General features: G+C 37.6%; 4 protein-coding genes and 1 pseudogene across 4 annotated transcripts; 2 read left to right on the top strand and 3 right to left on the bottom strand.

The window, feature by feature from the left end:
- Window positions 1–2,198: 2,198 nt before the first annotated feature.
- Window positions 2,199–3,132, bottom strand: LOC112189420. Its single transcript, XM_024328756.2, has 3 exons — window positions 2,970–3,132; window positions 2,696–2,784; window positions 2,199–2,569 (listed from the first exon to the last, which is right to left on the bottom strand). Exons 1-3 carry the CDS (start codon window positions 2,991–2,993, stop codon window positions 2,413–2,415), a joined length of 270 nt encoding a protein of 89 aa, XP_024184524.1. The 5' UTR covers window positions 2,994–3,132; the 3' UTR covers window positions 2,199–2,412.
- A 3,569-nt stretch (window positions 3,133–6,701) lies between these two features.
- On the top strand, window positions 6,702–7,780 carry LOC112185131 (annotated as a pseudogene).
- A 666-nt stretch (window positions 7,781–8,446) lies between these two features.
- LOC112187502 (protein COBRA) lies at window positions 8,447–18,842 on the bottom strand. The gene is made up of 7 exons (XM_024326335.2): window positions 18,609–18,842; window positions 17,484–17,563; window positions 16,864–17,320; window positions 16,617–16,776; window positions 16,234–16,505; window positions 15,860–16,082; window positions 8,447–8,619 (listed from the first exon to the last, which is right to left on the bottom strand). Exons 1-7 carry the CDS (start codon window positions 18,691–18,693, stop codon window positions 8,550–8,552), a joined length of 1,347 nt encoding a protein of 448 aa, XP_024182103.2. The 5' UTR covers window positions 18,694–18,842; the 3' UTR covers window positions 8,447–8,549.
- On the top strand, window positions 11,695–13,845 carry LOC112187503 (COBRA-like protein 4). Its single transcript, XM_024326336.2, has 6 exons — window positions 11,695–11,914; window positions 12,010–12,089; window positions 12,217–12,673; window positions 12,757–12,904; window positions 12,998–13,275; window positions 13,370–13,845. The coding sequence occupies exons 1-6, from the start codon at window positions 11,863–11,865 to the stop codon at window positions 13,651–13,653; spliced, it is 1,299 nt and encodes a 432-aa protein (XP_024182104.1). The 5' UTR covers window positions 11,695–11,862; the 3' UTR covers window positions 13,654–13,845.
- A 1,487-nt stretch (window positions 18,843–20,329) lies between the features above and the next one.
- LOC112190121 (probable tRNA (guanine(26)-N(2))-dimethyltransferase 2) lies at window positions 20,330–25,351 on the bottom strand. Its single transcript, XM_024329542.2, has 12 exons — window positions 25,038–25,351; window positions 24,178–24,477; window positions 23,982–24,069; window positions 23,552–23,673; window positions 23,170–23,309; window positions 23,010–23,082; window positions 22,611–22,699; window positions 22,405–22,510; window positions 21,766–21,978; window positions 21,372–21,566; window positions 21,112–21,189; window positions 20,330–20,964 (listed from the first exon to the last, which is right to left on the bottom strand). Exons 1-12 carry the CDS (start codon window positions 25,131–25,133, stop codon window positions 20,725–20,727), a joined length of 1,740 nt encoding a protein of 579 aa, XP_024185310.1. The 5' UTR covers window positions 25,134–25,351; the 3' UTR covers window positions 20,330–20,724.
- Window positions 25,352–27,663: the final 2,312 nt, after the last annotated feature.

Raw genomic sequence — 27,663 nt, 5'->3', positions numbered from 1 at the left:
GAGGATTGGGGATTCGACATACTAGTCATTTTAATCAGGCAGCTCTCGCCAAGTTGGGCTGGAAAATTCTTACTGAACCTAATAATTTGTGGGTTAAGATTATAAAGACCTTTTCAGCTAAGAAGTCTACTTCTTCTTCTACTGCTTGGAAAGGTATTTTAGATTCTAGAAACATTCTACAACAACGAATACATTGGATCATTAGCAATGGTCGGGAGGTTAACTTCTGGCTTTTTAACTGGTTATATCCTTTCCTTCTCATTAATTTAGTTCCTGACACCTTAAAACATTCTCTAAATTTAACTGATACAACTGATACTGTTGCAGATTTCATTGTGGATAATTGTTGGAACCTTACCAGAATCCAGGGTTTCTTACCTCCTGAGGTTATTAATGATATTTCTGTTATGCCTCTTTCTCATTTTAACTATATAGATCGTTTTGTCGGGGGACCTACTGGCCATGGAAATTTTACTATTAAATCAGCTTCTATCTTACTTACTAGTAATTCTCCTACTCATTCCAGATCTGCTCTGCTTAATAAGATGTGGAAACTTCATCTACCTCCTAAAATCAAGGTTTTTGCGTGGCAACTTATTCGCGGACGTCTTAAAACTAGAGATACTATTTTCACTAATTTGTTTATCAACCGATCTTGTCCTTTCTGTTCTTCTAACATAGAATCGATTAATCATCTTTTCTTTAATTGTGTTTTTTCCAGAGAGATATGGAATTTCTCTCATATACATTTTATTCCTTCTTATTGGCACTACTCTTTCTTTAATTGGTTGAATTATATTGCTACAAACAATTCTTCTCAGGATGTTATGATCTTCTCTAAATCTTTATTTATTTGTTACCATATTTGGACTACCAGAAATAATCTTATCTTCAAAAACGTTCTTAAAGAGGCTATTCAAGTTGCTTTTGCTGCTGCTAATATGTTCCTAGCTTATTCAAGAAATTTTGATGTTATTCAAGCTCACTCTCAAAAAGCTAATTCTCCTAGTACTAATATTATTAAGTGGCTTCCTCCTCCCTCTAATTTTGTTAAACTCAACTTTGATGGTTCTGTGCGACTTAAAAAACAAGGTGCTACAGGTTAATTTTATTATCCGGAATGATCAGGGTATTCCTATCCTAGCCTCTTTTAAGAGATTAGGTCATTCTAATGTCCTTGTAGCTGAAGCTATGGCTCTCAGAGCAGGTCTACAGGCTGCTGTGCTTCATGGTATGTCAAAGATTAAAGTTGAAGGTGATTCAAACACCTTGATCAACTGTGTTAACAATAAGATCACAATTCCTTGGAAGATTCATATGCTAGTTTTTTATATCAAAATGTTGGTTTCTCATTTCTCGGACATTGAATTCAAGCACGTTTGGTGTGAGACGAATTTTGTTGCAGATGCTCTTGCGGATTTGGGTCACAACACAGACATAGCTAGCTGGCATCATGGCCTTCCTCTTTTTGTCCTTCATGCTTTTAATTTTGACTTTCCTAGTTTAGGTTGTTTTAGGGGTTCTTCGCTGTAATATTCTTTGCTTATAAAAAAAAAAAAAAAAACAGTTGAGCAAAGCATGGACAATTCCTTTTTCTTATAAAATCAGTTTGAACTGTACGTCAATGTGCTGCACTGGTATGTGGTTAATTGGTATATTAATCGCTGGTAAGAACATTTACATCTATAAGTGCACATTCAAATATTTAATTATACAAATCTTCCTGCCGTTAGGGTTCTATGACGTAAGTTTCAAACCAAGGCTCTCACTGTTGAAAGCCCAAAAGGCAAAGACGAGCAGCCCAAACAACAATTCAACAAAGACAGAAAGATCAAATACGCAGCAGATAGAGAAAATCTAGAAAATAAAAGGAAAGCAGCACAGACAAAGCGAAAAGATCGAAACGAAAAAGAAAAGATCGAAACTCTGCTGTTTGTTTGTTTTCAATGATTCAAATAGAGGAAGCATTAGTAGGGAAGGTACGTTGGGCAATAAGAGTAAAATCCTCAAATAATAGTGAAAATAAAAAAAAATAAAAAAAACCTTTTTTTTTTCTTCCTTTTTTGTGTAGTGAAAATTTGCTCTGATGAGTCCCAAACCCATATCATAAACCGTAGTGAGAGTTCGAAACGAAATTGTTTGAGTTGCATACTTGCATTAGAAAGGAATACGAGAAGGATTGAGATAGTGCATGACTGTTTCTTATTATTCATGAAAGTAATTAAATGGAAGAAACATACATGTCCATTATGGTGTTATAGATACTTGTAAAGTTTCATCAAGAGGTCCAAGACGGTAAGTACCACCAGTCTACAAAGGAAAATTAAACTAGACATAAACAAGTAAACTAAATTGATATAGATATTCCACTTTCGATCTTCTGCGTAATTAATGTTTGTGCATGGATTGTGATCATTTATCTTCTTGAGAATTAGAGAAGAAGTGGTTGATGGTAGGCATGATCTCCGGTGGGCGAGTCCGGAGGAATTTCCGAAGGCCATGTTCGGCATACTTCTCTCCCTCTTCTTCGTTTTCGAGCACTGCCATTCTCCGGTGAGCTTTGTTCACTCTGCAAAACAATCAACATAGAAACGAAATCAGTTGATTAATACTCCTCCTCCTCACCGATCATCAACATCATCATCAGAAATTCAGAATTCATATATGAAATGATTAAATATATAGTACTAGCTACCTGACATCTGGGTTGAGGAATACATTCCTTGTAAGCTGAAATACGCACAAGCTTGTCACAAATGTCATCGCAGCCATTAGCGGGTATACCTGAATATGGTTCATCCAATATGTATCATATCACAAAAAGAGAAATATGCATAAATACATATATATACATATATATATATATATATATATATATATATATAATTGTATATACACATAAAGATGTAGAATACATGAATACATGTTATGAAAAAGTAATTAAGAAACCCATTAGATTGATTGCTCACCTCAGGCCTAACCCAACGACCCATCACAATGCTCTTGTATTTGGCTTTAGAACAAAAGTTGGTAGCTCTTCTTTTCGTGACCAAACTAAATAGAACACTCCAAGAATAATTTGCTTTTCCCTCTTCCTTCTTTCTTTTTCACTGTTAGGAATGAATTTCTATGTGCCCGAAGTGTTGGTATATATAGTGCTAGGTTGGATTGGAGCAAACCAAACAAGGAAGGAGTCCTATATGGAAGTCTTGTGCTACAAAACTAATTACTGTGGGCAGCATTGATTTTTGACTTTGCAGAAAACCAGCGGCTCAGCCTCTGGGTTTCTCATATTCTCTACTTCTTAATCCCGCAATTCCAATAGGCCTTGGCTGTTGACCTTATCACTAGAATGTTCCAAGCAACCTCAAAATAATAACAAAGGTTCACTATCTTGGAAAATTTAATAGAAATGATTCATTAAGAAAATTATTAATCTCGTGACTTGGACCCTTCATGTCGATAAGGATATGGTAACCACAAATCCGATTAATCCAAAGCCAGGCTGTTGCTTGTTTTCTTGAGGACAGGATCATAGATTGCAATAATCCAACGAACTAAATACAAAAACCACAATTCCCACCAAAATATAAAGCAGAAAAATTTAAGAGTTGCCACTAATTTTTTTTTTAAAAAACTATATTTTTAGGCTTTTGCAGTTTTAGTTTTTATATGAGTAAATTTCAGAAATAGTACCTGAAGTTTGGCCCACTATTAATTTTTGTACATGAAGTTCTAAAATATAAACTTTGGTACATCAAGTTTTAGTTTTTATAAGGGCTGCACGCGCCGCCGCTGGCGCGTGGACCACCGTAGCTCCGCAGCTCACGGTCGCTGAGCCTTCAGATCGTCTCTGTTAGGTAATTCAAGTTATCCTAGTCTGGATTGAAGCCTCCATTCGATTTAGATTGAAAGTCTCTAATTCCTGTCGTTTATTTTGAAATGAGTGAGGTTAAGGAGTCTGCGATTTTTGGTGATTTTGAAGGGAGAAGGCACAGGTTCAGACAGACTAGTATCAACGAGTGGTAAGAATCTCGACCTCTGTTTGGATGAAATATTAGTTGAGGGTTGTTCATTGATGGTGTATTGTCTGCTTGGAATTCAGATGGTTAACGGTTATGGATTTCTGCCTTTTTGGAAGTTTTAAGGGAGGAGGAGACTGCTGGGCTAGTTTCAATTGAAACTGGAGAAGGTAAGAACCATATACAAGTTCTGTTTTGGGATACCGAAGTGGTCAAGGGTTGGTTACTAATGATTTGGTATTTGTTAGGTGTTTTCACGACTGTTGGTGGTGGATTGCAGTAATTGGAATTAGCTCTCAGTTTGGAAAAGAAGAATGGTAAGGGTCTGGGTGTTTGGATCTGTTTTGCCATGTGTTGTTCATACTTAGTGGAATTCTGGATAATTGGAAAAGAAAGTGTTATTTGTTGGAAACTTGCCATGGTAGTGAACAAAGATGAAAGTGGTTGAATGCTTGAATGTATGGAGAGAATTGGGTTGTCAAATAAATTGGTTTGTCTGTTATTAATTTTGGGAAAATGTTGTTTTGCAAGAATGGACAAAGAGAGACCAATTTTGTGGTTTTTGACAAGTTTACTAAAATTGAATATGATGTTAAAGGAAGTGAGTAATAACCGATGTTGGAAAGGTGTTGATAATGAAAATGGTGGATTTTATTTGATTGAGCTAAATTAGGATATTGGATTAACGTTCATGAAATAATGTTAAAAATCGGAGTATTCTAGTGTTGCCATATCTCGGAGTTATTGTGAGAATGTGATAATTCGGGATTGGTAATCACTATTTATTTGCTAGTATTTAATGATTAAGTAAAACGGGTCAAATTGGTTGACTTGGAATACATTAAGGAAATAAGTATAATCACCATATCCCGAAAGGAGTTTGAGAGGCGAGATCATTTGGGAATGGTAATTATTATTAAATTACCTAAGGTTTATAAGCTAGATAAAATGATGTCAAACCGGTTGACAGAAATTTTAATATGGGAAGAAGTGTGATCACCATCTCTCGAATGAGCTTACTACGTTAAGTGAATTGTTCGGGAATGGTTACCATTAATTATTGATCCAGAATAAATTGGTAACTCATAAAGAAATTAAGCAAATGAGTTATGAATTGAGTACTTATCGGATTTAGTTTTGTTAAAGGACTCGCGCGTGTGCACTTGGATTTGGACAAATGATCGAAAGTCGGGAACGAACCCGAATATGGACGAGCACTCCAATTCCAGGTAGGGTGAGCTGTCCCTTCCTTGTTAGAGGCTTTTTAGTATATGTGGAATGCTATACTAAGATAGTATATTGCCTGTAAGAACGTTTTTGGTTGTTCATTAGTCGATGCCTCGTGATACATGTGTTTTTAGAACTGATAATTGCTAATTGTGAAAACCGAGGCTAGACTTGCATGTTGAGATACTGTACCCTTGTATGTTTGTACTTGTGACCTGAAAGTGAATGGGACCTAGACGTGTAGATTCCTAGGGATCCCACAGTGTCGATAACCGTGAACCTCCGGAGGGGGGCCGTGCTCCTATGTTTGTCGAGGAAGAGTGAGTACAGACAGTGAACCAGTCATAGGAGACTCAGGGCCAGGAAATGGACACTTTCGCTACTGGTAGTCACAAGGACTACCGAGTAGTTGGCCGGTTCTCGAAGGATGACGAACCAGGTCGGTCACCGATTTGTTTGAGTTTAGCCGGCATGTAAGTATCTCGGAGCTCCAAGTGTGTGAAACATACTGCATATGTTTTATAAAAGAGATAAATGTTTTTGGTTGCCTCTTTTTAAAGTATTTTCGATAAACGTGAACAATATTATGTAGTAAATATTTTCAAGTATATTATTTTTTTCAAACCTAGCATGGTTGGGTCGGCCCCTATTGGGCATGCGTGGACGAAAGCTCACCCCTACAACAGTGTGCAGGTTTCGAGGATGTGGTCGTGGAGCATATAGAGGAGGCACATGCCTGGCTTGGCGTATTCTTCTTGGACTTTATCCAGAAATGGTTTTGGTTCTTTATCGGATTTTGAAGTAACTGGTTTATTTACTTTCTCACTAATTTATTTGTTTATTTATTTCCTACTTGCTTATCTAAAAAATTCTGGGAGACCCGTAACCCTGGGACGCGTCTCCCATGCTTATAGTTACTCAGTGTTTTGTTTTATTTTTCAAATCGAGCTCCGATTGCAAGCCCAAAACTCTAAGCCCATTTCAAATTCCGCTTTTAAAAATGTGTTGTTTGGTTGCTAGAACGACTTGTTCAAGAAAGTGTTTTGTAAACCAACAGCTTGAACCCAAAAGGCCTTGCGATTTCGGGTTGATGAGTTATCGGGATGTCATTCGTGACATGTCTGTTTCCCTTTGGCTCGGGGTGGCGGCACTGTGGGACCCCTCTCTCGGGTCACCACAGCCTCCACCCCCAACCTCACCACCTGTCCCTACCACGCCTCCTCCTCAACCCACCCCTATTTGGTCTCAAACTTTCCCCCAATATCTTCTCTAATCCAAGTTAGGTATTGTTTCCCATCTGGGTTTTTCTCCCAAAACCAATAAAAGTCTCCTTCTTGCTTCTGGGTCCTATACTCCAATCCCAAACAGATCTTACCACCCTCAACTTTTCAAAAAAATAAACCCATATTTCTACTCCCCCAAAAGCTTCAATCCACCCTTCAAAATCGAATCATGGCATCGAATTCCATCAGGGTTCTGTATATGGATCCTGGACCAACATCAAGATCGGTTCTTTTCAGATTTCTTCTACTTGTCTCTTTGATTCTACATGTTTCCGGCAACTTGGTTTTCCTAGCGAGTCACAAGTTCCAGGGCCGCCGCCGGCAGTGGTCACTTCGTAAGTTAAAAGCCCACGACGCTAGCCGCCACGGACGGAACCTCCTATCTGTTTCTTCATCAGCTGTGGATCTGGAGTTGGGCGGCAACGGCCACCCTTCCGAGACCGATCTCTACTTCGCCAAGCTCGGAATCGGATCCCAGTCGAAGGACTACTACGTGCAAGTCGACACCGGCAACGACATTTTGTGGGTCAATTTCATTAAGTGAGCCAATTGCCCTAAGAAAAGCGACATTGGAATCAAGCTCACATTGTATGATCCAAAGGACTCTTCCACTTCCCAATCCATCACTTGTGATCAGGACTTTTGCACTTCGCAATACGATGGTCAGTTGCCGGGTTGTAAACCGGAGTTGCTGTGTCAATATAATGTGGTCTATGGGGATGGGAGCTCGACTGCAGGGTACTTTGTGAAGGATGTGATTGGGTTTGATAAGGTTAGTGCCTTAGTGGGAGTCATCAGACTTCGGTGACGAATGCGAGCATAGTTTTTGGGTGTGGAGCTAAGCAGTCAGGGCAGCTAGGGAAGTCGTCTGAGGTGCTTGATGGGATTCTTGGTTTCGGGTAAGCAAATTCGTCCATGATTTCGCAGCTGGCTGCAGCTGGGAAGGTGAAGAAGCAGTTTGCGCATTGTTTGGACAATGTGAATGGGGGTGGCATTTTCACAATTGGGAAAGTTGTGGAGACGAAATTGAAGCTGAACATGACTCCATTGGTGGCCAAAAGTGCGCATTACAATGTGGCCATGGAGGCAATTGAGGTGGGTGGTGATGTTGTAGACCTGCCTTCGGATACATTTGACAGTGGAGACATGGCAGTGGTGGTGGTCATGAGCAGAAGGGCTTGGGATTTAAGACGCAAAACCAACGAAGTGAAGAGAGAGAGAGAGAGACCGTTTTACCCCTCAAACTAACAACATCATTGACGTCGTGTACATATACTGGGTCGGGTTTGCAATTTGATATACCAAAGTTTATATTTTAGAACTTCATGTACAAAAATTAATAATGAATCAAACTTCATGTACTATTTCTGAAATTTTCCCTTTTTATATTCATAATGATATCATGAGCGCGTTAGAGCGTTTCCATGATATATTTTCAAATACCAGTATATAATTACAGCTCGTCTTTGCTAAATGGATACAAAACACCCCACGCTTGATCCCGTAAAAACTTCTTTTGAGGAATGAGGAGTGAAACAATTTGTTTTCGTTATCTTATCTAGACTCTAAACCTTAAAACCTTTTTGCATAAAAAATATTCTAAGCCCATAACAAACAACTACAATGATGGATTAATGGATCACTAGTCTATTTCCTGTGGACACTACTAGGCACTATTTGTCGCTGATTTTAGGCTTCAAGAGTGTAAGAATTGTTATAACTTATAAGCAATGAATCGAGAGGAAACTGGATATCGATATTTGAATTAAATCATTTGATGATGCGAAACACCAGAGACCAACCAGACCATTGCAGATTATTTGATCTAATGTGATTGCTTTCAGAATCAGAAGGTAGTATAATTGAGTTGAGAGATAGCAGGGACAGGAAGAGGAAGTGTAACGAAGCAATCCATAAGCATCAGAAAATTTTCCTAGTCAATCTTTTCTTTAACAAGTTACATCACTTAAGTTGTTCAACTGACGTACAAATTACAGCCTAGCTAATAGCTCAGAAACTAAATGACAATAAGCTGATTCTCCGTAAGCCCTGTACATCTATCAAGTGCAAATAGCCCATAGTTGAAGCTGCATGCAAACAGATGCTCTGTGTTAGTTCAAGTGCCAACAGAAGGTATGCACATTCAAGTAGCCCAGACAACTCAAAATCAATAAACTATGCTTTTCTATGAAATAACTTTGCAAGAAAACTCAAATTTATGTAAAATAAAAGTTATGCTTTGCTTCCTAGAGTAGTTAATTCCTTGCTTGCTTTAAGCCGGTAATAATGCAATCCAAATACCAATGCCCTAAACAGACTTCAAACCCAAACACCTTATTCCTCAAAATCAGACAACTTAACATGTAGCTTATACCATTTTCAAATCAACAGGGCAAATTATACAAGTCATGCAACTTTTTTTCTGTTACAGAACTCACATATCTAAAATTAGTCTCTGCAATTTGTTTTTTAATGTACACCACCACTTGATACTAGATGCTCTTTATTAATGTAATCAAATTACGCATCATTTGGGATAATGGCTAGCAAAAACAATGCAGATACAAAAGGTCTTTCCTTTGGCCTGAGCATATACAATTAGTTTAAACAACTCGGAATCAAATAATAATGTCCAGTTCAGTGTGAAAAATTTGCAGGACACACCAATTTGTTCTGTGCTTTCTCAAGTTAGCTGGTTAATTAGTAATTACTCAACTGTTTTAAGCTGCTGGTAAGAACCCAACTACAAACTCAATATCCGCAAAACCAGAAAATGCCAACTAAACTGAGAAAGCCTATACCAGATACATTTAAAAATCCAAGAGGAATTACTCTTAAATCAACACACTGAATCTGCAACAAGCAACTTTACTGTTACAAGTTACAACAAAACTACAAGAATAGATTGTGTGAACTACTGTAATTGCCAGTAGCGTGCCAAACAGTAAATCCTAATGCCTTTGAGCTATATATTGCAAATCTAGAACTAGTAACATACATTTTGTTTTCCTTTCTGGGAGACTTTCAGACCTTAGTATGTAAAAATTCCCAAAAACCGGAGAACTCTTAACTCATTATACCACTTTGAAATCAACCGAGCTAAATGTGCAGCAGTGAACTTTACTATTATAACGAATTAACTATGGGAACATATTCAGCGAATTGTACTTCCCATTGCCAAAAAGTAAACCCTACCGCCTTCGAGCAAAATCTCGCTAATCTGGAACAACTCGCAGACATTTTGTTTTTCTTATCTATCACACATTCAACCTGTTTAAAAAGTCTGAGGCTAGCTAACATATATGCTGACATAAACTACACCATTACATTACAACATTCTAGAAGATTCCATAGAGTAAGGTGACTAACCCCCTACTCAGCCTTTGTGCAATGCACATACAACACCGTGTTAGCAACTGCATTCCACAACAGAACCACCATGAACACACCCGAAGCCATCACAATCCGAAACACAAACTCCGGCGTCACCATCCCCCGCCACTCCAATCACCAAACAAACCAATCTGGGCCACCAACATCCAGCCGCTCACAAACCCCAGCACCACCGCAACCGACCCGAAAACCACCAACATGGACAGAGCAACCATGCTCCTCCCCTTCATCAACTTACTACTCCTCTTCAGCGACTCCATCAGCTCACCCGACTCCCCTTCATCAGCCGATGGTGTGGGTGACGTACCAGAGGCCGAGACAGTAGAACACGTAACCCGAGAACGAGACGATGGAGCTGTAGACCGAGAAGACGAGGGCGAGGAAGGTCTTGGGTGGTGGGCCTTGATGAGGCTCTGGCGGGTCGGTGGGCGATGGAAGCGAAGGCATTGGGGAAGAGGTAGAGGAAGGAGAAGAAGAGTAGTTGGGGGAAGTGGGATTTGATGATGTGGAGAGACTCGCTGAGGACGGCGGAGATGTGGTGGCGGCGATTGGGGTTCGGTTGTGTGAGAGGGTTTTGCAATATGGGTGCCAAGGGTTTATGCTCCTACAGTAAAGTAGTAGACTTCTGCCGTTGTGGTTTTGGTAACTGAGGCCCAAAGTAAAAGGCCCAATATAGAGATCTGTTCGAAATAGACTTTAACAATGAGATTTCATTTAAATTTTAAAAAAATAAAATAAAATAAAATTTTGGCAACTTCCAAATTTTAACAAGTTAGTCTCTTCTTAAAATTTTAGTTTTAGGAAATTTATTTTTTCAGGTTTAGCTGCACTTGTTAATATAGTTGGAGAAGATTTTTGGAAAGTAACAGCCTAACATATATTTTTCAGGCGTTCGACTAGACACCAACTTCTTTTGATGTCAAGATTTTGGTAAATGTGGTCGTGTTTTGATTTACTCAAACCTACCAATTTTGTCAAAACTAAAAAGAAGATCAAACTATTTGAAGAATCTAAGTTATTTTGAAAACTTTGACCCTCAAATTAATTAGCAATAAAAAGAAATAGATTTATTTATCTATGGTCTAGTTGATTCAATTTTTTATGCTTTTGCACACTAACAATTGATGCTAAGTTGCACCTAACGTTCCAAGGAAAACCAAAAGTTAAATAATGGTTTAGAACAATTGAGACCTTTTCAAACCCAAGGAACTGTACAGATTTTCTTTGTTGCATTTGTTCATGATTTGGTCATGAATTTGATGCAGGGCCCAAATCATGAGGTGGCCTAAGACTCTGGAAAAAGGTTGAATATTACTGTTGAAGCAATTCAGTTCTGTTAAATGCAAAAGTTGTTGAGTTGAGTAGTCTTTCTATCAGAAAAGGACTCATTACTTGTCCCTACTTTGCTTCCATGAAACTCATGCTTCTAACTAAAAACATAGAGACATAAGCAAAATTCCAGATAGCCCTGGAAGGTTATAGTTGGCAGCTTTCTTAAAAATGATTTGTATGATCAGAAACCATATAATCAATCAGACATAGAAGCATATATGTTTGATGTGTGGTTTGACTAGACCTTAATATATTCAGCTATCTAGTTTCTTAGCTTGAACTTCCAAACTCATTACCTGTCAACTTCATTCCACATATTTTTCTTTGTCGGTTACACTTAGCAGTTGCTTTAAGATTTGGAGATCCAAACAGAAGTCTCCAAATGAGAGTCACATGGTACAAATTTGAAGATGTTATAAGGCTAGCTCCAACTAAGACAATCTGTGTAGAAGCTAACACATTCTAACACTCTTAAATCCATACACACTTTAGCCCCTAAGAAAGAAGCTCGTAATCGATCCTTTACATCTTCAGCTTAACAAATTTGCATCTTACCATCCAAATTCAATAATTGGCGAGTTAATAGATAGGCTTTGGGATAAGATATGAGGTTTGTTGTATCAGCTCTATTCCTTCTTGTCATCTTTTCATATGCAGGTAAGCTCTTATTCATTAGACTTCAGTTACATTTTATGGGAAAAGTCGTGACTTCTATGCTTGGTTATGAACTTTTCTGTTTTGAATGGATGCAGCTGCATTTGATCCCTTGGATCCAAATGGAAACATAACCATACGATGGGACATAATGTCTTGGACACCAGATGGCTATGTGGTGGGTACACATCATTTTCTCTCACAAAAGTTGTCTTCTCACAAATTGCCATATATCTATTAGTATTGCATAATGATATTGTATCGATGAATGTGCTGTAAACAGAACATTACTTTGTATTTTACAGGCAACTGTAACCATAAACAACTTCCAAATGTATCGGCACATAATGAGCCCTGGGTGGACATTAGGTTGGACATGGGCTAAAAAAGAAGTGATATGGTCCGCGGTGGGAGCACAAACCACCGAGCAAGGTGACTGCTCCAAGTTCAAAGGGAACATACCTCATTGTTGCAAGAAAACCCCCACAGTTGTGGACTTGGTTCCCGGCGTGCCTTACAACCAGCAATACCAAAACTGTTGCAAAGGCGGAGTAGTGGGTGCTTGGGGCCAAGATCCTTCAGCTTCTGTCTCGGCCTTCCAGCTGAGTGTTGGAATGGCCGGTACTTCAAACAAAACTGTGAAACTCCCCAGGAACTTCACTCTGCTAGGACCAGGTCCAGGGTACACTTGTGGCAAGGCTAAAGTTGTGCCTCCCACCGTCTTTTTGTCACCTGATCGTCGTCGTAAGACTCAAGCTCTCAGTAAGTTCATCTGCCTAAGAACTAATTTTCACCGGAGTTTAGTCTACAATGTTTAATTCTGATGTGTAGCATATTTTGTGCAGTGACTTGGAATGTGACTTGTGCTTATTCACAGCTTCTGGCCCGTAAAAACCCAAGTTGTTGTGTATCACTCTCGTCTTTCTACAACGAAACAATTGTTCCCTGCCCATCTTGTTCTTGTGGTTGCCATAACAAGGACAGTTGTGTCAAGTAAGCCACCCTTTTGCATACTTTGGAATATATAACTTGTGCAATTGTGCAAAGACAGGCACCTAAATCACATGATTAATGATGGTATTGCAGAAGCAACTCGAAAATTCTGAGCATGGTGGGAGTTAACACCCCAAAGAAAGACAATGCCCCTTTATTGCAATGCACACACCACATGTGCCCGGTAAGGATTCACTGGCATGTGAAAGTGAATTACAAGGAGTACTGGCGTGTGAAGGTTTCGGTTACAAACTTTAACTATCGGATGAACTACACACTTTGGACTCTGGTCATTCAGCACCCTAATCTCAACAATGTCACACAAGTTTTCAGCTTTGACTACAAGCCTCTTGTTCCTTATGAGTCCATAAGTGAGTTCCACTAATCACTTGCCTTAATCTTCCACAATTTTATGTTCCAGGCTTGATATGCTAGACTAACACAATTGCAATGTTACACCTGCAGATGACACTGGTATGTTCTATGGATTGAAATACTTCAATGACCAATTAATGGAAGCCGGGCCATTTGGGAACGTTCAGTCGGAAATTCTTCTTAAGAAGGACATAAACACATTTACTTTCAAGGAGGGGTGGGCATTTCCTCGAAAAGTTTACTTCAATGGTGATGAGTGCCAGATGCCCCCACCTGATACATACCCATTTCTGCCTAATTCTGCCCATCAAAATCTACTTTCATTCTCAGCATTGGTTTCCACATTAATTTTCTTGTTGATAGCTATTTGGTGATTTGTGTACATAAGTTTTGGAGTTGTGATTTGATTACATAGATTCTGGAAGTTTAAGGATATTTTGGCACAGACAAATGATGAAGCACTGGTACTACAACTCCAACAAACATGACTTATTGATATGCATCTTGTGAAAAGAGAATTTGAACAAGTCTGGAATGGAAATTTCTGTGTTCCTTAATTTATAATATCAACTATATAGCCTCACCACTTTGAAGATCAAATCTATGCATATAGAACATATAGGCTCTAATGGCTATATGAAACATATAACCATTTAGCCTCACTGCACAAGATCTGTAACACATATCTAGCGGCTGCAGAATAGTGAAAATAGCACCCTTTTTTTGTTTGGCCCAAAAGCACAAAAAAGTAGCAAAGTTTAGAGCGAATAACATGAATCGAAACTATTCGAATGCAAAGTATGAGTGAGCAATTCAAGAAAAGTGACATGAAGAAATGGACATCACCAGTAGCTACACTGGTCGCTATGGAGCATATAGCTAATGCATATAGTAGGCTTGGCCATAGCTAGACTGGCCATTTTGAGCAAAACTACAAAAGACTGATACCCCAACAATTTGTGACTTCTATGGCTTAAAGATCCAAAGCCTATTTGTGAATGAGAACTGAGAACATGTTCACAGCTTACATAGTGATCCCTATAATCCCTTAAGACTTTGTTCAAAAGTACATTTAAGGTTCCAACCTGGAACAAACCACTAATTAAAGTCCCTGCAGATTTTCCCATTTTCTTTTCATAGTTCGGTAATGGGATGGCACTAATTGCACCAGGTCTTCATGCATGCATATATCCCTTGAAACAGTTTATTTTTGCAAAACTGCTGTAGTCAAGGAATCAAATTAGATAATCTATATTTAAGTGGAAAGACAGATTTGCCATAGAATTTCTGAACAGTTTTGAATTTGTAAGAGGAAGTAGGTGAGATTAGGTTTGCTTAGGAACTTTCCAATGGTATAAGGAATGTAACAAAGTCGATGGGCGGGTGTTTTTTAAGTAAAGTTTATTTATCTTTGTCAACAGTTTTACACCTTCAATCTCAACAGATACATTTGGGTACTTGTTGATCTTAGAGAATGCTTAACAGTTTACTAATCAGTATATACACTAAATCATTATCAATGTAGTTTAGATAGCTAATAATTTCATTTGCCGAAGTTACCAAATACCTGCATATTCTCTAGCACTCGAAAATTTCTGGTCATTGTTATAGAATATGATCTGAACTGATGAGACTAAGCTCATAACACCAGGCCAATGTTTCCCAGTCCATTTTCTCGTATTCGTTCAACAACGTTTAAGTCTGACACAATTTTTAATTAATTATCATGATCCATATTTGTTCTAAAGTATTTATAAATTTTATGAACTGCGAAGAAGAGAACTGAGTGATTGGGTTTGATACTTTCATTTGTCAGAAATTTTTTATTTCATTTTCCATGACTTCTGATTTTCATCAATAATGATAGCATATTAAACTTGCCAGTGGTTACTTGAATAGAAAAAATGTAATTGAAAAAAACCTTGACTGAACTCGTCTTATTAATATGTTCTTATGAATTAGAAATTTAGATGTCTGCTGTGTTACTCACTTTATGTTCAAACTAGTACATTTATTTCCTTCTCCAAAATATTAGAGAGGCCATTCTAAACTGCTAAGTTTTAGTTTTTAGCAGTACACCTAAATTGAAAGGTAGAACTGCATTGGTTTTATTGACTCTATCAGCTGATATGAATCATGAGAATGACAGTCAGAATAAGAGCTATAGATCCATAAAATCATCAGATTCAAATCCTTGTTCTTCTTCTTTATTTGATCATAAGTTCAAATCCTTGTGAAACATTGTAGCTGATATACAAATACAACTACAACATAGAACGGTAAATCTATAATCGACAGAGTTGCTTCATGAATCTACACATCAGAACAGCCAAGGCAGTGCACACTTATCTAGTCCAAAAGATGAGCATCAGCTGCACACTCGCATACATCCAATTTGATTGTGGAAGCACTTCATGTAAATGCACAACAATTTCGAGTGGCCTTTGTAAATTTCAAGGTCAAACTAATCCCTTTTAAAATCTTAGATTTGACTCATTTGCGAGTAGAGTCTAAGCATAGGCATATGTGAATGCAAATGTTGATGCTGAAATCATGATCACAGTAAGCAGAGAAACATACTGTCGGAAACCAGCATTTGGCAAATGTGGAAAGGCATCTGGGGGTGGCATTACACAAGTATCACCATTGAAATAGATCCTTCTTGGGAACGCCCATCCCTTGTCAAAAGTGAAGGTGGCTGGATTCTTCCGGAAAAGCATCTCTGACTGCACATTACCGAGAGGCCCAGATTGCACCAGCATGTCGTTGTAGAACTTGGTTCCCCATAGCATTACAGTATCATCTGTTAGAAAAGACAACATATTATAAATCCTCAACTGCCCTTATGTATTAAAAAGGATAAGTAACATGTCGAGATGTTCTGGAATATCTCTAAAAACTTCAAGTAACAGCTCAAATACATTGCAAACAAAGAAACAGTGAGGACAACATACTTATGGTTCCATAAGGAGTCAAGGACTTTGCGTTGAAGCTGAAAATTTGGGTAAGATTGTCAAAATTTGGGTGTTGGGCAACCAAGTTCCAATCAGAATAATTCCTCCTGTAATCAAAGTTTGTAATTGTGACCTTCACTCGCCAGTATTCCTTGTAATTCAGCTTGACGTGCCAATGAACTCTGATAGGGCACATATGGCTAGTACATCTAACCAAAGGTGAATTCTTATCAGCAGCTGAAACAACTGAAGCCAAATACGGAGACTCTGGCCTGCAAATTCACAGCACAAAAAAAAAATGTCTTCAGGAGGATATATAGAAATCAATTCCTCTTTGAAATTAGAAAGAAGTTAAGAAAAAGTTCATGGTTGAGAGAGCTCACACTACACAGCTTCCAGGATGAGTTATGTTGTTTTGGCAGCCACACGAACATGTCGGGCAGGGAACTACTGTGTCATTGTAGAAGGAAGACAACGAGACACAGCAAGTAGGAGCTTTCTGAGCCAGGAACTGTGAATATGTGCATGTCACATTCCATGTCACTGCCGCCAAAGATTGAAGGTTAAACCAAATATTTCTTAGCAAAAATACTTGCATGTCAAGAGATTTATAAACATTCGTCAACTTACTCAGGGCTTGAGAGACTCTTCTTTTATCAGCTGTAAAGAATTTAGTTGGTTTAACAACTTTTGCCACACCACAAGTGTACCCAGGCCCAGGTCCTAATAGGGTATAGTTTTTCGGAAGCCTAACTGTCTTGTTGGTCGTTCCAGATCGACCAACACTTATTTGAAAAGAAGCTGCAGCATTGGATGGATCCTGTATCCATGAGCTCAGCACTCCCCCTCTACAACAATTGGAATACTGCTGATTGTACGGAGTTCCAGGGAGTAGATCAACAATGGTTGGGGTCTTTTTGCAGCAATGTGGGGGAGTTGTCTTAAATTTTGAACAATCGCCTTGATCGGTGGCTTGTCCTCCCACCATGTTCCAAATTACCTCCTTCTTTGCCCATGTCCATCCAAGCGTCCAGCCTGGTGCTTGAATGTGTCTATACTGCTGGAAGTTAAAAAGCGTAACAACGGCCTGTTTATACAAAAAGAATGCTGATCACATATACTTTCCTCTTATTCTTTACTCGAATGCAAATGAATCCATGTCAAGACTCCTGATTAGAAGCTGGCCGTATTACAAATGCAACTAATGGAAAAATAAACCGCCATTAGCTAAGAACTCAAATAGTACTTACAACATAGCCATCAGGTGTCCAGCTTATAATATCCCACTTAATTGTGATGTTGCCATTAGGATCAAGCGGATCATATGCATCTGGAAATCAACGAGCAGGAAAAAAACAGTGAACGTCATGAGAATGTGAAACTTAAATGAGAAATTATCACAAGACAAACTATGAAATTTTTGTTCTCACGTCCTTATAATGAATTGTTCAAAAGCTGAATTAGCTATTGTGATTCAGTATGTCTTCCTTCATATAAACAACATCGGATTAGAAATAGAACTCGCAACTGGTAAAAAGCTTCGCATTTTTTATTGAAATGAAAATAAGAACTTAACCATAGTTCACATAAAATATCCATTTGCATATTGCACATGGTGCTGCATCTCAAAGAGTGCGGCAATGGCACATCCTTAATGTGGCATGAAACAGAAGCCTGACTCTAATGAACCAACACACAGGAACAGAGGACCCTGTTTTTTGTTTAACTTTAAATGAGCCCAAATTGGGCATAAGATTTCAATTCTCCACTTTTGGAAAACAAGTTTACAAGAGAAACCCTCTGTCTCAGATGTTAAATTTCAGATTGGACTACTTTTAACTCCGGCCTCTAAGCAAACTCTTAGGTATTAATAAGAATATGTATGTTTATAAGCAATGGAAGATTTTGAGTTTAACAACACAACTATAGTACTACTATACCGAAGTTCTAGATTTCATTACCAGAGAAAACCAAAGGGGAATGAAATTTTGGACCTTGTTGATCCTCATCTGTCAAACCTATTACCATACTTTCTGATACCCATTTCTGTTAACTAATCTATACTTTAACCGATAAATATAGACTAGATTATATATATGTACTTTCTGATACTCATTAAAATCTTTTGGATTGAAATACATTCACTCCAAAAAAAAGGTTGGAACTTTCCATAATAAAAAAGACCAATTTTTTATCTGTCAAACTCAATACTCAAAAGCAGTCAAACCTCACAGATGAAAACCATAGCTTCAATCCAGAAATGAGACACATTAACAAGACTTAACAAGAAGAAACCCACTAACAGAACAGAGAAAAGCTGCAGAAAGATTCAAACTTGGGAAACAGTGAATGAGGAAGAAGAAGACTGAACCAACCTGTTGAGGTGAAGAAGATGCAGAAACCAAGCCCAAATAGAACAACAGTGACCAAACTGGTTAGCTTGGACAACAGAAACCCCATTTTTGGTGCTAGATTTTCCTCGAATGTCTGTTTTAACTTCTTGGGTGACACGCAAACAAGCAAGAAAATGAAACAGGAAAATAAGGTGAAAAGAGAAACCGAGTACGCGGTAGCGTGTGGATCACTCTGCAGGTCTATATATGCTGCTTCTTTTATCAAAAAAAAAAAAAAAGGGTATATACATGCCTGCCCAGCTAGTCAGTTAAAATTAATAATTTGCTTAGTATATTTTAATTTCAGTTTGAGATTGCGATACAGTTGTGAAAGCCTGATCATAATGAGTCTATCACAATCAGCAATCAGGGGGTTTCATAAACCAGGAAAAGGTTTTAATTGGCACCATGAAAGCAAATTCAAAAAGTGTTCGGGTTGTATTTGGCAAATGGAATCGTCTGGAATTTACGTACCGCAGCCATATTTGACTCTATTTGATGTTTCTCACACCATTTATGTGGGGAAAAACAAAGGGAGAGCTAGCTAGTGTACAATTATCCAATGCAAGTCTTACCTCATACAGGTTTTAAGTATCGATATTAGTAGATGTATATATCGGTAATTCATATTTTACGGAAATATTATAGTAAACATCAAGTGTTAATTGATATCTATATATGTAAAGTTGTAAGCTAATGCCGGAAATATTTTAGATATCATTAAAATATTAATATAGTAAAATTTTATTTTAACTAGCAGTCTACCAACACTCAAGAATTGATGGATTGATACACTCAATAATTTTAATTGAACTCTACTTTCATGATATCACTATTGACTATTCCAATCTCCAGCTCCAAGAGGTTACCGTTCATATAGTATAGCAATTAGCAAGACATAGGAAAGCTAGGTGTGGACTAGACTATAATGATGATCCAGCAAAAGTGGGTGTTGATTGATTCAAAATTAGCAGCTGAATCTAAATGTAGCCTAGTGTAGAAGTCTTTCGAAACAGTTAAAAGGGAAAGCTACAGGTTATGCAATTTTTTTAGTTCTAATTAAATCTTTTATGTGGTTTAGTAAGTTAAACAATAAGGTCCATTCTCAAAATAATAATAATAATAATAATAATAATAAAACAATAAGGTCAAGGCATAGATTTGTTAATCTAAATGTTTAGATAACACAAGACAAAGACCTTGTCCTAGATAGCACCCTACTTCTGGTTGGCCTTACCTCAGTCAGCACTAAATTCTTGTCCAAAATTAAATGTGCCAATGCATACACAGCTCATATAATTAATTATGTAAGCATGCCACGTTACCATGTTAGTACTCTATAGTTGTGATTTATTCATGTTTGGGTCAAACACTACTACACTAGAACTAGGCTACACGTTTTGCCTAATTCAGTGCGTCAACTCCATATTAATATGAGCTTATTGCTACGATCGATGTGATTCATTTAGCGGAATCCTGGATTGTTGTTTCGAAATTTCTTTCAAATGGAATATCTAAATAATCCATGTATTGTATTCTATTTGTATTATGTTTTTCCGGTATATTACTAACTAGGTTTTATATTTGAGAGGTCAAGCATGTCACCATATTGAGACAGGCCCAAGCAAACGTAGGAGGAAAATCGAAGATCTCTTCATTGAAATAATACAGAAGAATTTTATGGGAATTGGCGTTCAGCTATGTCCTGAAAATGATCCTCCTTCCTCCATTTTGCAATAAATCGTCCCAATCGGAAAATGCAAGGCTAAATCATCCAGTAAAGATTTAGCTTGGGACAGATTCATTTCGACCACTGCAGCTCAATACAGTATAACCAAATTATCCACCAACATACTTTGAAAGCTAATCCAAGAAAAAATGAATACAAACTCAAAAGTAAACAAAATTTGTCTTTCAAAGTCTAAATTGCTGTAAATTGGCTTCTAATTTCACTAGAAAATTGCAGCTCCATTCCATCTTTACGTGATGAATCAAAGAGAGATCTCTCTATCTCTCTCTCCTCTCCAGATTACTGGCTGGGAGGGTATGGAGCTCTAGGTCAACTTGATTGACATACATACTAAGGACCTTCATTTCATCAACCTGAGGGCGGATTATCTTCAGTCTTTTGACGCTTGGCATTGTGCTCCTCACCATCTTCTTCCTGGTTAAGAATTTCATTGACAGCCTCTGGACCCAAAAGAGAAATGTGCTTGCTGGTGATTTGACGACCTGCCCTAAGCTTTGGACCCCAATGCCTTTCTGGGTTTGGAAGGAACCGTGCAACTTTCTTGGTCTGTGCCTTGCTAAGAGACGCTACAGCTCGAGCAAAATTTGCCTGTCAAAAGAGGAAACAGAAGCAAATTTCAGCGACATGCCATCTCGTCAAAACTCCCATAGAGCAAACAAGAAGTGCCAAGAAAGATAAAAGGCAATATACAGAAAATCATTAAGCACAGAGAGAAATTCACAGGGGAAAACATACTTGAAGAACAGGTTCCTTAGCAAGTATCACGCTTCCTGAATGTTCTGGAGGTTGAGCTTTCACTGGATGATTTTTCACCTATACAAAAAAAAAAACAAACCCACGAATGAACAGGACTAATCTGAGGGAAAGGCTAGTGCAGTTAACAGGATGGGAGTTGCAAGATAAAACAACAGAAAAGCACAGTGGTCCAAAAACTGAGTTAAAAAAAGTATTTATATGCATCAAACAAGAAACAAGTAAGAACTGAAGAGACTCACCCAGCAGCGCATTATGTCCCAAATGATATCCATAGGAGCATCTGACTTCAACCCCAATGGGTTTACATGAGTTCCAGATATACGATATCCTGCATTGATCACAGCAGAACGGAAAATCACTGCGGATGGGGAAGTGCACTTGAGAGTGGCACAGAGGCTGTGCAGACTCAAGAACAGAGGAACATCTGGCAATTCCTGCAACAATACAAACACATTACTCAAACAACTGCTAGGGATTATAATACTTAAACCAGTGAATATGCATATGCTGCTATCATAAGTTATTTTTCTTCAAAGAAAGATATATTTTCAGTAGCATCTAATTTTCAATCTGATAGTATAATGGCATGACTAATTGATTTGTATAGGAAGGATATCAAAGCAAAGTACACACCTCTGAGATTGTTGTCAATACAGCCGAGATGCGATCATAAGCGGGATAACGATCCTTCATTGATTTCACATCTGATAGTATGGAAGTAACCCATTCTTGATCATGGATAGGAGCAGACCATATAGGCCCACCCATATTGAATTTCTTCCCACAATCACTGCATTCTTGAGGAACAATGGGACCAAAACCCGGAAGATATCTCACACTGGTGTTCTGAAAAAGCAAACAAATACCTTATCAGAAAATTACTGCCACTTAAATTTAAACTCAACAAAGAAAATAAATCCACTGATCTAAAGCTACAAGCCCTTCGATGTCCATGTAAATTTCTGTTATACATCAAAAGGGCAACTACACTACATGCACAGAGGCAGTGAAGATATATGCAAGAGCCCAAAGCAGACCAACAGAGACAAAATCATGACAACCATTACAGATAATTGTCCTACGTATCAAGTAATAACTTCCCAAAACAGTCACATGTAATACCTCTTTTCAATCTTTTAAGGTGATTTTTACAAATACAACTCAGAAGTAAAACACCTCAACCACAGTATTTACATAAATAGTGGTGTAAAAGCAGGAGCAGGAGTATCAACTTCATGAAGGTCACATGCTAACATATAATATACAACACACCTTAGTGACCGTCCTTCCAAGAGGCTGCAGATGAAAAGAATCACATCCAATGCACTGATAAACATAGGAAAGCTTAAGGGGAGTGTTCTTCATAGCACTTGCCGAGCTGCAATCAATGGTTTGAGTCTTTAGTCAAAATCAAAAGAAAGATATGTTACTAGCAAAATAACTAATATAAACAAATATAAAATAATTAGGCCACCTACGAGTAGACTCGGACGAAAACACGAACATAAAAGTCCATCTGAACAGATAGCACAGGAACAATGTATCTTTTGTACCGATTTGCATGGCTCTGCATAGTACAAAGAAAAATTTAATTATTTGCTAGAAAATATGTGAAGAATTCAATAATTGAAACTTAAATATCACACAGCAGAGGAAGAAAAATCAATCTTGCATTTCTAAAAACAATTGTTATGTACATCACACCCACACCCACACCCCAGAAGTAAGCAAGATTGCTGCAACCAGTAGGTATGGAAAAGACATGCTAAAAACTACATTACCAAGATAATTCCAATTTGAGTTACACTTACTTCTGGCAAAACGTTTCACAGTATACATACTCAAGGGAAAAGGTATAATCAAGAACATAATAATACCTCAATGCAGGCTAAGAGGATCCTCAGAGCCATTTCGTGGCAATATTTCCCTTTCAATGGATAGGAACCATATCTAATACCACAAACAATTCTTGATAAGTCCATGAATCAGAATGAAGGTTCAGTCAAAGTAGATAAGCATAACGGTATGAGTGCTTACTTTGAATAGCAAACCTCCCCATTACCACCGCATAGTACTGCCATATCCGTTGCGGTACACATGAGCATGCCTCCATCAGCAACAGCTTGAATCGCAGAATCCAAGAAGACAGAAGGAGAACCATAAGGATCAAGATCAACCTGAAACAATAACGAATAAAGGTAAGTTTAGTTGCTCAAGTTAAAAATTGGTAACCATAATAGTGCAAACCAGAAGCCTGAGGAACGGAGGTAGTAAAATCCACCCAAGCAGTAAAAGTTTATCAAATTCTTATGTTTTTTTTTTTTTTTTTTTTAAGTTTGGGGTATTAATAGCACTTGTTAATCATATTTAGATAAACAATTATTAACAAATGCTTTGAGAAAAAATATCATATGCATACCACATCGAATTCTTTTGGGTGGGTGAGCATATGCACACGAGCATCAACAAGATGTGATTCCACCTTTGAACATGCAACTGAACCATTGAACTTGATGTTTCTCCTACAAGCTTCAACTGATACTGCAGGAAGGCATATAACAGTAACTCTTTTAATGGTTAGATGTAAAAGCTGAATCCAGCAACACCATAGATATACCTGTGCTAAATTTTACTCATAGGGTGAATTTCATTTACCGCTACACAAATAAGCAATTTATAATATTAATCTGTATCTACATAGGAACTACAATTTTATCTACACTTTGGTACCATATTTCTATTAATGCATTTCTTTGAATAACAAAGAAATGGACCTCCTAAAAGGCCTTGAACCATAAAAATGGCCATATACTTTTAAAAGGTTATCAAACAGAGAATCTGACAATTACCTTTATCATTATCTAGGGCCACAACTTGACCAATCCCTTCTACTTCACGAGCATACCTAAGAGCTCTTAAGCCAGAAGCTGACAAGGCCTGTGAACCCAAATGACACAAAATAAAACTGAGGATTTTTATCTTCCAAAACTAGGATTGCAGACACGAAAAAACTATGATTGATCAAATCAAAATTCCTGCAAGTACCTCAAGAACCCTTGGTGGCTTCAATTCCCCTCGTCCTTTTCCCTCTGTGGTCTTGCTTGGTTCTTCTGGAATGCTACATGGTTCATCTTGAGATATATCTTCTGGCATTTCACAATCTCCATTGGAATTTCCATTAATAGCAGGTTCATTAGATGCTTCTTCTACAACAGATTCTGAAACATCTTTCTCAGAATCCGTGGGAGCTGTCTTTTTTTTCTTGGACAATCTCGCTTCATGCTCCTCTTTGCGTTTGGCAACAAATGCCCTCATAACAGCAATCGAGATGTCTCTATTGTTAACCTATAACAGAGAGCAACAACCAAGTCCTTTTATATATGAAATATCAAAGCCAAGAAGAAAAGAAAACAATATATCGCAGAGCAGCCACTAGCTCTATTTATCACTTCATCATCTATTTAGGCACTATGTTGTATTATCGATAAATAATGTGTTTGAGTGATCCTTTGCTCCTAATTTGTAACAAAACAACTGTCATTTGCTTTCAATCTATTGAACTTGCTCTTCTAAGTTTAAAACAAAAGCCTACACACTCAACCTAAATGATAAGCAAATTGAGCATACATTACTCTAAAAAGTAATTGGCTCTCCTTCGTTCCTCCCAGACATTACCCCCAACCAATATTAATAACACAGATATCATCTCCAAACCTCTGGCTTCTTCAATTCAAGTCACATATTTTTCTTCTCTTACCCTTCTACACTATTTTTCCAAAACCCAAATTCAATATTTTCAAACTTCCAATTCAGAAAACACAAAGCTCATAAATAGCACATCAATAACATCACAGACCCAATAAGCCAACACACAAAATCATCAAAAAAGAGAGGCTTTTTCTCACCTGGGTTTTGTTGTAAAAGACTTGGTTTTTAGTATGCATGAGAATCTCAGCCTCTCCTTCTTTGATGACGATGAAATCACTGAGATCCGTCGACATTGTTCCTTCACTTTCATACAAAAACAAGTTTCTGGGTCTCTTCCCTTTTACCTTGCTTTCGGTTGGGACTTAAAAAGCAGGAGGCTTTGGTCGAGTTCGAGAGTTTGTGAAAACAAGAGTCTGAGAGTCTGTGCAAGTAGCATCAACCTTAACCTTAAAAGAGGTTTTATATGTTAGAAGAACTGTCAGTTATTCTAAAAAGTAAAAACCCTATCTTTGAAAACTGCTTCCCAAAACTAATTTTGATTTTTCTTCTTAAACCCTAATCTCCCACTGGTGAGTAGGGATTTTGTGGTAATTTGGGCCGATGCTCAACAGTTCTTTTTCTAACAAAAATTCAATTAGTACTTTCACACAATTATTATTTTCAGGTGAATTAATCCTTACATTCCACTATACACATTTATAATTTGAATCGTTAATGTTTCAGAGAATTATTTAGTGATCACTTATATTGAAAATCTTTTTTAAAATGGGAATGATCGAAATTAATCAAATCTTTTTGGGTGAAAGATAATAAATAAATTAAATAACCTAATCACGCTCTTTTTAAATTTTTTTTCCATGCGAAAAACGCGTTCACACTATTGCATTGAAGTGCCATGATGATTTTGTTACAAGTGTTGTATTGATTTTTTTTCTTCAAACGCATTACTTCACGGTTTACTGTTTTAGTACGTAAGCAGTCTAGACCCGCGTAAATATTAAATATGAATGTCTCACTTTTAAGTTATAAATATTGTATCATAACGATGGCTCTCTATCTATCTCTCTCTCTCCCTCACGAAACCCTAGCAGCGCCTCCTCTTGCAAATATCATCGAGCATGGATGTGGCATTCCTCGTTGCTATTGTACGGAAGGCCAGCCTCGTCCTAATGCATGGTTTCTTCATTTTGTTATTTTTTTGGCTAGTTTTCCAAGCCATGTCAGTGGCAACAATCAGATCTTTCTAATCACATACCACTGTTATGCTTCCGAGGGCGTTTCATCATGTTGGAGTGGGGGCCAACTTCCCTCCTCCCCTCGAATTGAAGACAGGTTTCGGTAGGTCGTTATGGATTCTGGTAGAACAAATTTGTGGGTATGGATTATGAGAGAGTGTATGCTATTCTAAGGCACATTGCATCAATGGTTTCCTTAAGAAATGCATTGCTTACCCCACTATCAAGTGTGCAAAGGGGAATAATCGAATATGCCTTTAGAATACAATGAAGCCCAATACAATGTTGTTGTTGGTTAATGCTTTGCACTCACAAAAACCAACATAAACACTCAAAAGAAGGTTTACAAGATGGCTCAAGGTTACTAGAAACTAATTGTGCACCATTAGTTTCTAGTAGTTTTGTGTGCAAGAAAACATGAAAATTGTGAATGTTAGAGGTTAGATCTTCTTAGGATTCTCTGAGATTGTATCATTCTGTAAAGAATGATTCATTTATATAGAATTATGTGTACCCTTTCAAATGTAAGGTACTTTTTCATTTGTATCATTTGAATTTTGGTCATATTACTTAACTCAGACAAATTCAAAAGGTGCAAACATAAATGACACATTTTCATTTCTTTAATAAAAATTATATTTTAAAATTTTTTCTGCAACAGATTCATCTTCGGAAGCCTGGTGTTGATGGCGACGCCCAACTTCTCTCATCAACTTTCTGTGACGGAGGCTCGGCTGGGTTAGTGGTGGTCAGGATTTTGTTGATGGAGATGAGTTGATCGCAGGCTGGTGAAGGCATTTCACGCTTGGTTTGTTGCTGTTTCCTTAGCGATATGGTTACGACGACGCTAAGGTTAAATTGGAAACAATTGATTTGACTTGGCTTGGATATGGCAGCAGAGAATTTAATTTGGACTTAGTCGGCGGCGATGCAGGTTCTGAGATCTAGGCTGCCTCCTACCAGTGGTGAGGATTGTGGTTTGACCATTGATGTTAGTGTTGGGTCTGGTCAACAAGTTGGGTCTGGATCCCTTACCTTTGGGTTTAGGTTTTGGGGTTCAGTTTGTGCTAGGGTTGTTCCAGATTTTGTTAGGCTTGGTTTTTATTAGCATTGATTTTAGGGAAGTCCCCTTTGCGTAGGGCAGCCCTAGGCTTTTTAAGTTAGGATGGACTTCGGTCTTAAACCCTAACATTGTCTTTTTGGTTACTTGTGGTTCACGCTAGGGTAATTGCATCTAAGTTGTTTTAGAGCATCTTTAGCAATGCTAGCAATTTTTTAGTTAAATTTTAGCAAAAATAGCTAAAAAGTCATTTTAGCTAGTCACTTTAGAAATATGTTTACATCAATGCTCTATATTTTAGCTAGTTTTGAATTTATTTTATTTTTTTAAATAAAAATTAAATAGTTTAAATGCATTTATAAACTACATAAAATAATTTGAAATGAATGTTTTAAATTATAGAGAGCATCATCTCGCTCTATATATTTATGAACGAGATAGCTAAAAGTTATAATAGAGAACCACTTAGGAGTCTAGTGCAGCTACTAAAATAGATAAAAAGCTAAACATGCTCTCCAAAATAGCTAA

This window comes from Rosa chinensis, chromosome 2 (assembly GCF_002994745.2).
Source record: "Rosa chinensis cultivar Old Blush chromosome 2, RchiOBHm-V2, whole genome shotgun sequence".
Taxonomy (NCBI): Eukaryota; Viridiplantae; Streptophyta; class Magnoliopsida; order Rosales; family Rosaceae; genus Rosa; species Rosa chinensis.
This window is presented reverse-complemented; position numbering and strand designations above follow the sequence as displayed.

What these genes read in the sequence shown, in the direction of transcription:
- LOC112187502 (XM_024326335.2), bottom strand. Translation starts at nt 18,693, where the DNA reads ATGGGGTTTCTGTTGTCCAAGCTAACCAGTTTGGTCACTGTTGTTCTA. An exon ending in CATCTTCTTCACCTCAACAG is followed by an intron (nt 17,564 to 18,608) that starts GTTGGTTCAGTC and finishes GTTGATTTCCAG; the next exon opens with ATGCATATGATCCGCTTGAT. An exon ending in CATCCTGGAAGCTGTGTAGT is followed by an intron (nt 16,506 to 16,616) that starts GTGAGCTCTCTC and finishes GTGAATTTGCAG; the next exon opens with GCCAGAGTCTCCGTATTTGG.
- LOC112189420 (XM_024328756.2), bottom strand. Translation starts at nt 2,993, where the DNA reads ATGGGTCGTTGGGTTAGGCCTGAG. An exon ending in GTCGTTGGGTTAGGCCTGAG is followed by an intron (nt 2,785 to 2,969) that starts GTGAGCAATCAA and finishes AACCATATTCAG; the next exon opens with GTATACCCGCTAATGGCTGC. An exon ending in TTCCTCAACCCAGATGTCAG is followed by an intron (nt 2,570 to 2,695) that starts GTAGCTAGTACT and finishes ATTGTTTTGCAG; the next exon opens with AGTGAACAAAGCTCACCGGA.
- LOC112190121 (XM_024329542.2), bottom strand. Translation starts at nt 25,133, where the DNA reads ATGTCGACGGATCTCAGTGATTTCATCGTCATCAAAGAAGGAGAGGCT. An exon ending in AGCCACCAAGGGTTCTTGAG is followed by an intron (nt 24,070 to 24,177) that starts GTACTTGCAGGA and finishes TTGGGTTCACAG; the next exon opens with GCCTTGTCAGCTTCTGGCTT. An exon ending in GTTTTCGTCCGAGTCTACTC is followed by an intron (nt 22,511 to 22,610) that starts GTAGGTGGCCTA and finishes CATTGATTGCAG; the next exon opens with CTCGGCAAGTGCTATGAAGA.
- LOC112187503 (XM_024326336.2), top strand. Translation starts at nt 11,863, where the DNA reads ATGAGGTTTGTTGTATCAGCTCTATTCCTTCTTGTCATCTTTTCATAT. An exon ending in TCGTAAGACTCAAGCTCTCA is followed by an intron (nt 12,674 to 12,756) that starts GTAAGTTCATCT and finishes TATTTTGTGCAG; the next exon opens with TGACTTGGAATGTGACTTGT. An exon ending in TGTTCCTTATGAGTCCATAA is followed by an intron (nt 13,276 to 13,369) that starts GTGAGTTCCACT and finishes TTACACCTGCAG; the next exon opens with ATGACACTGGTATGTTCTAT.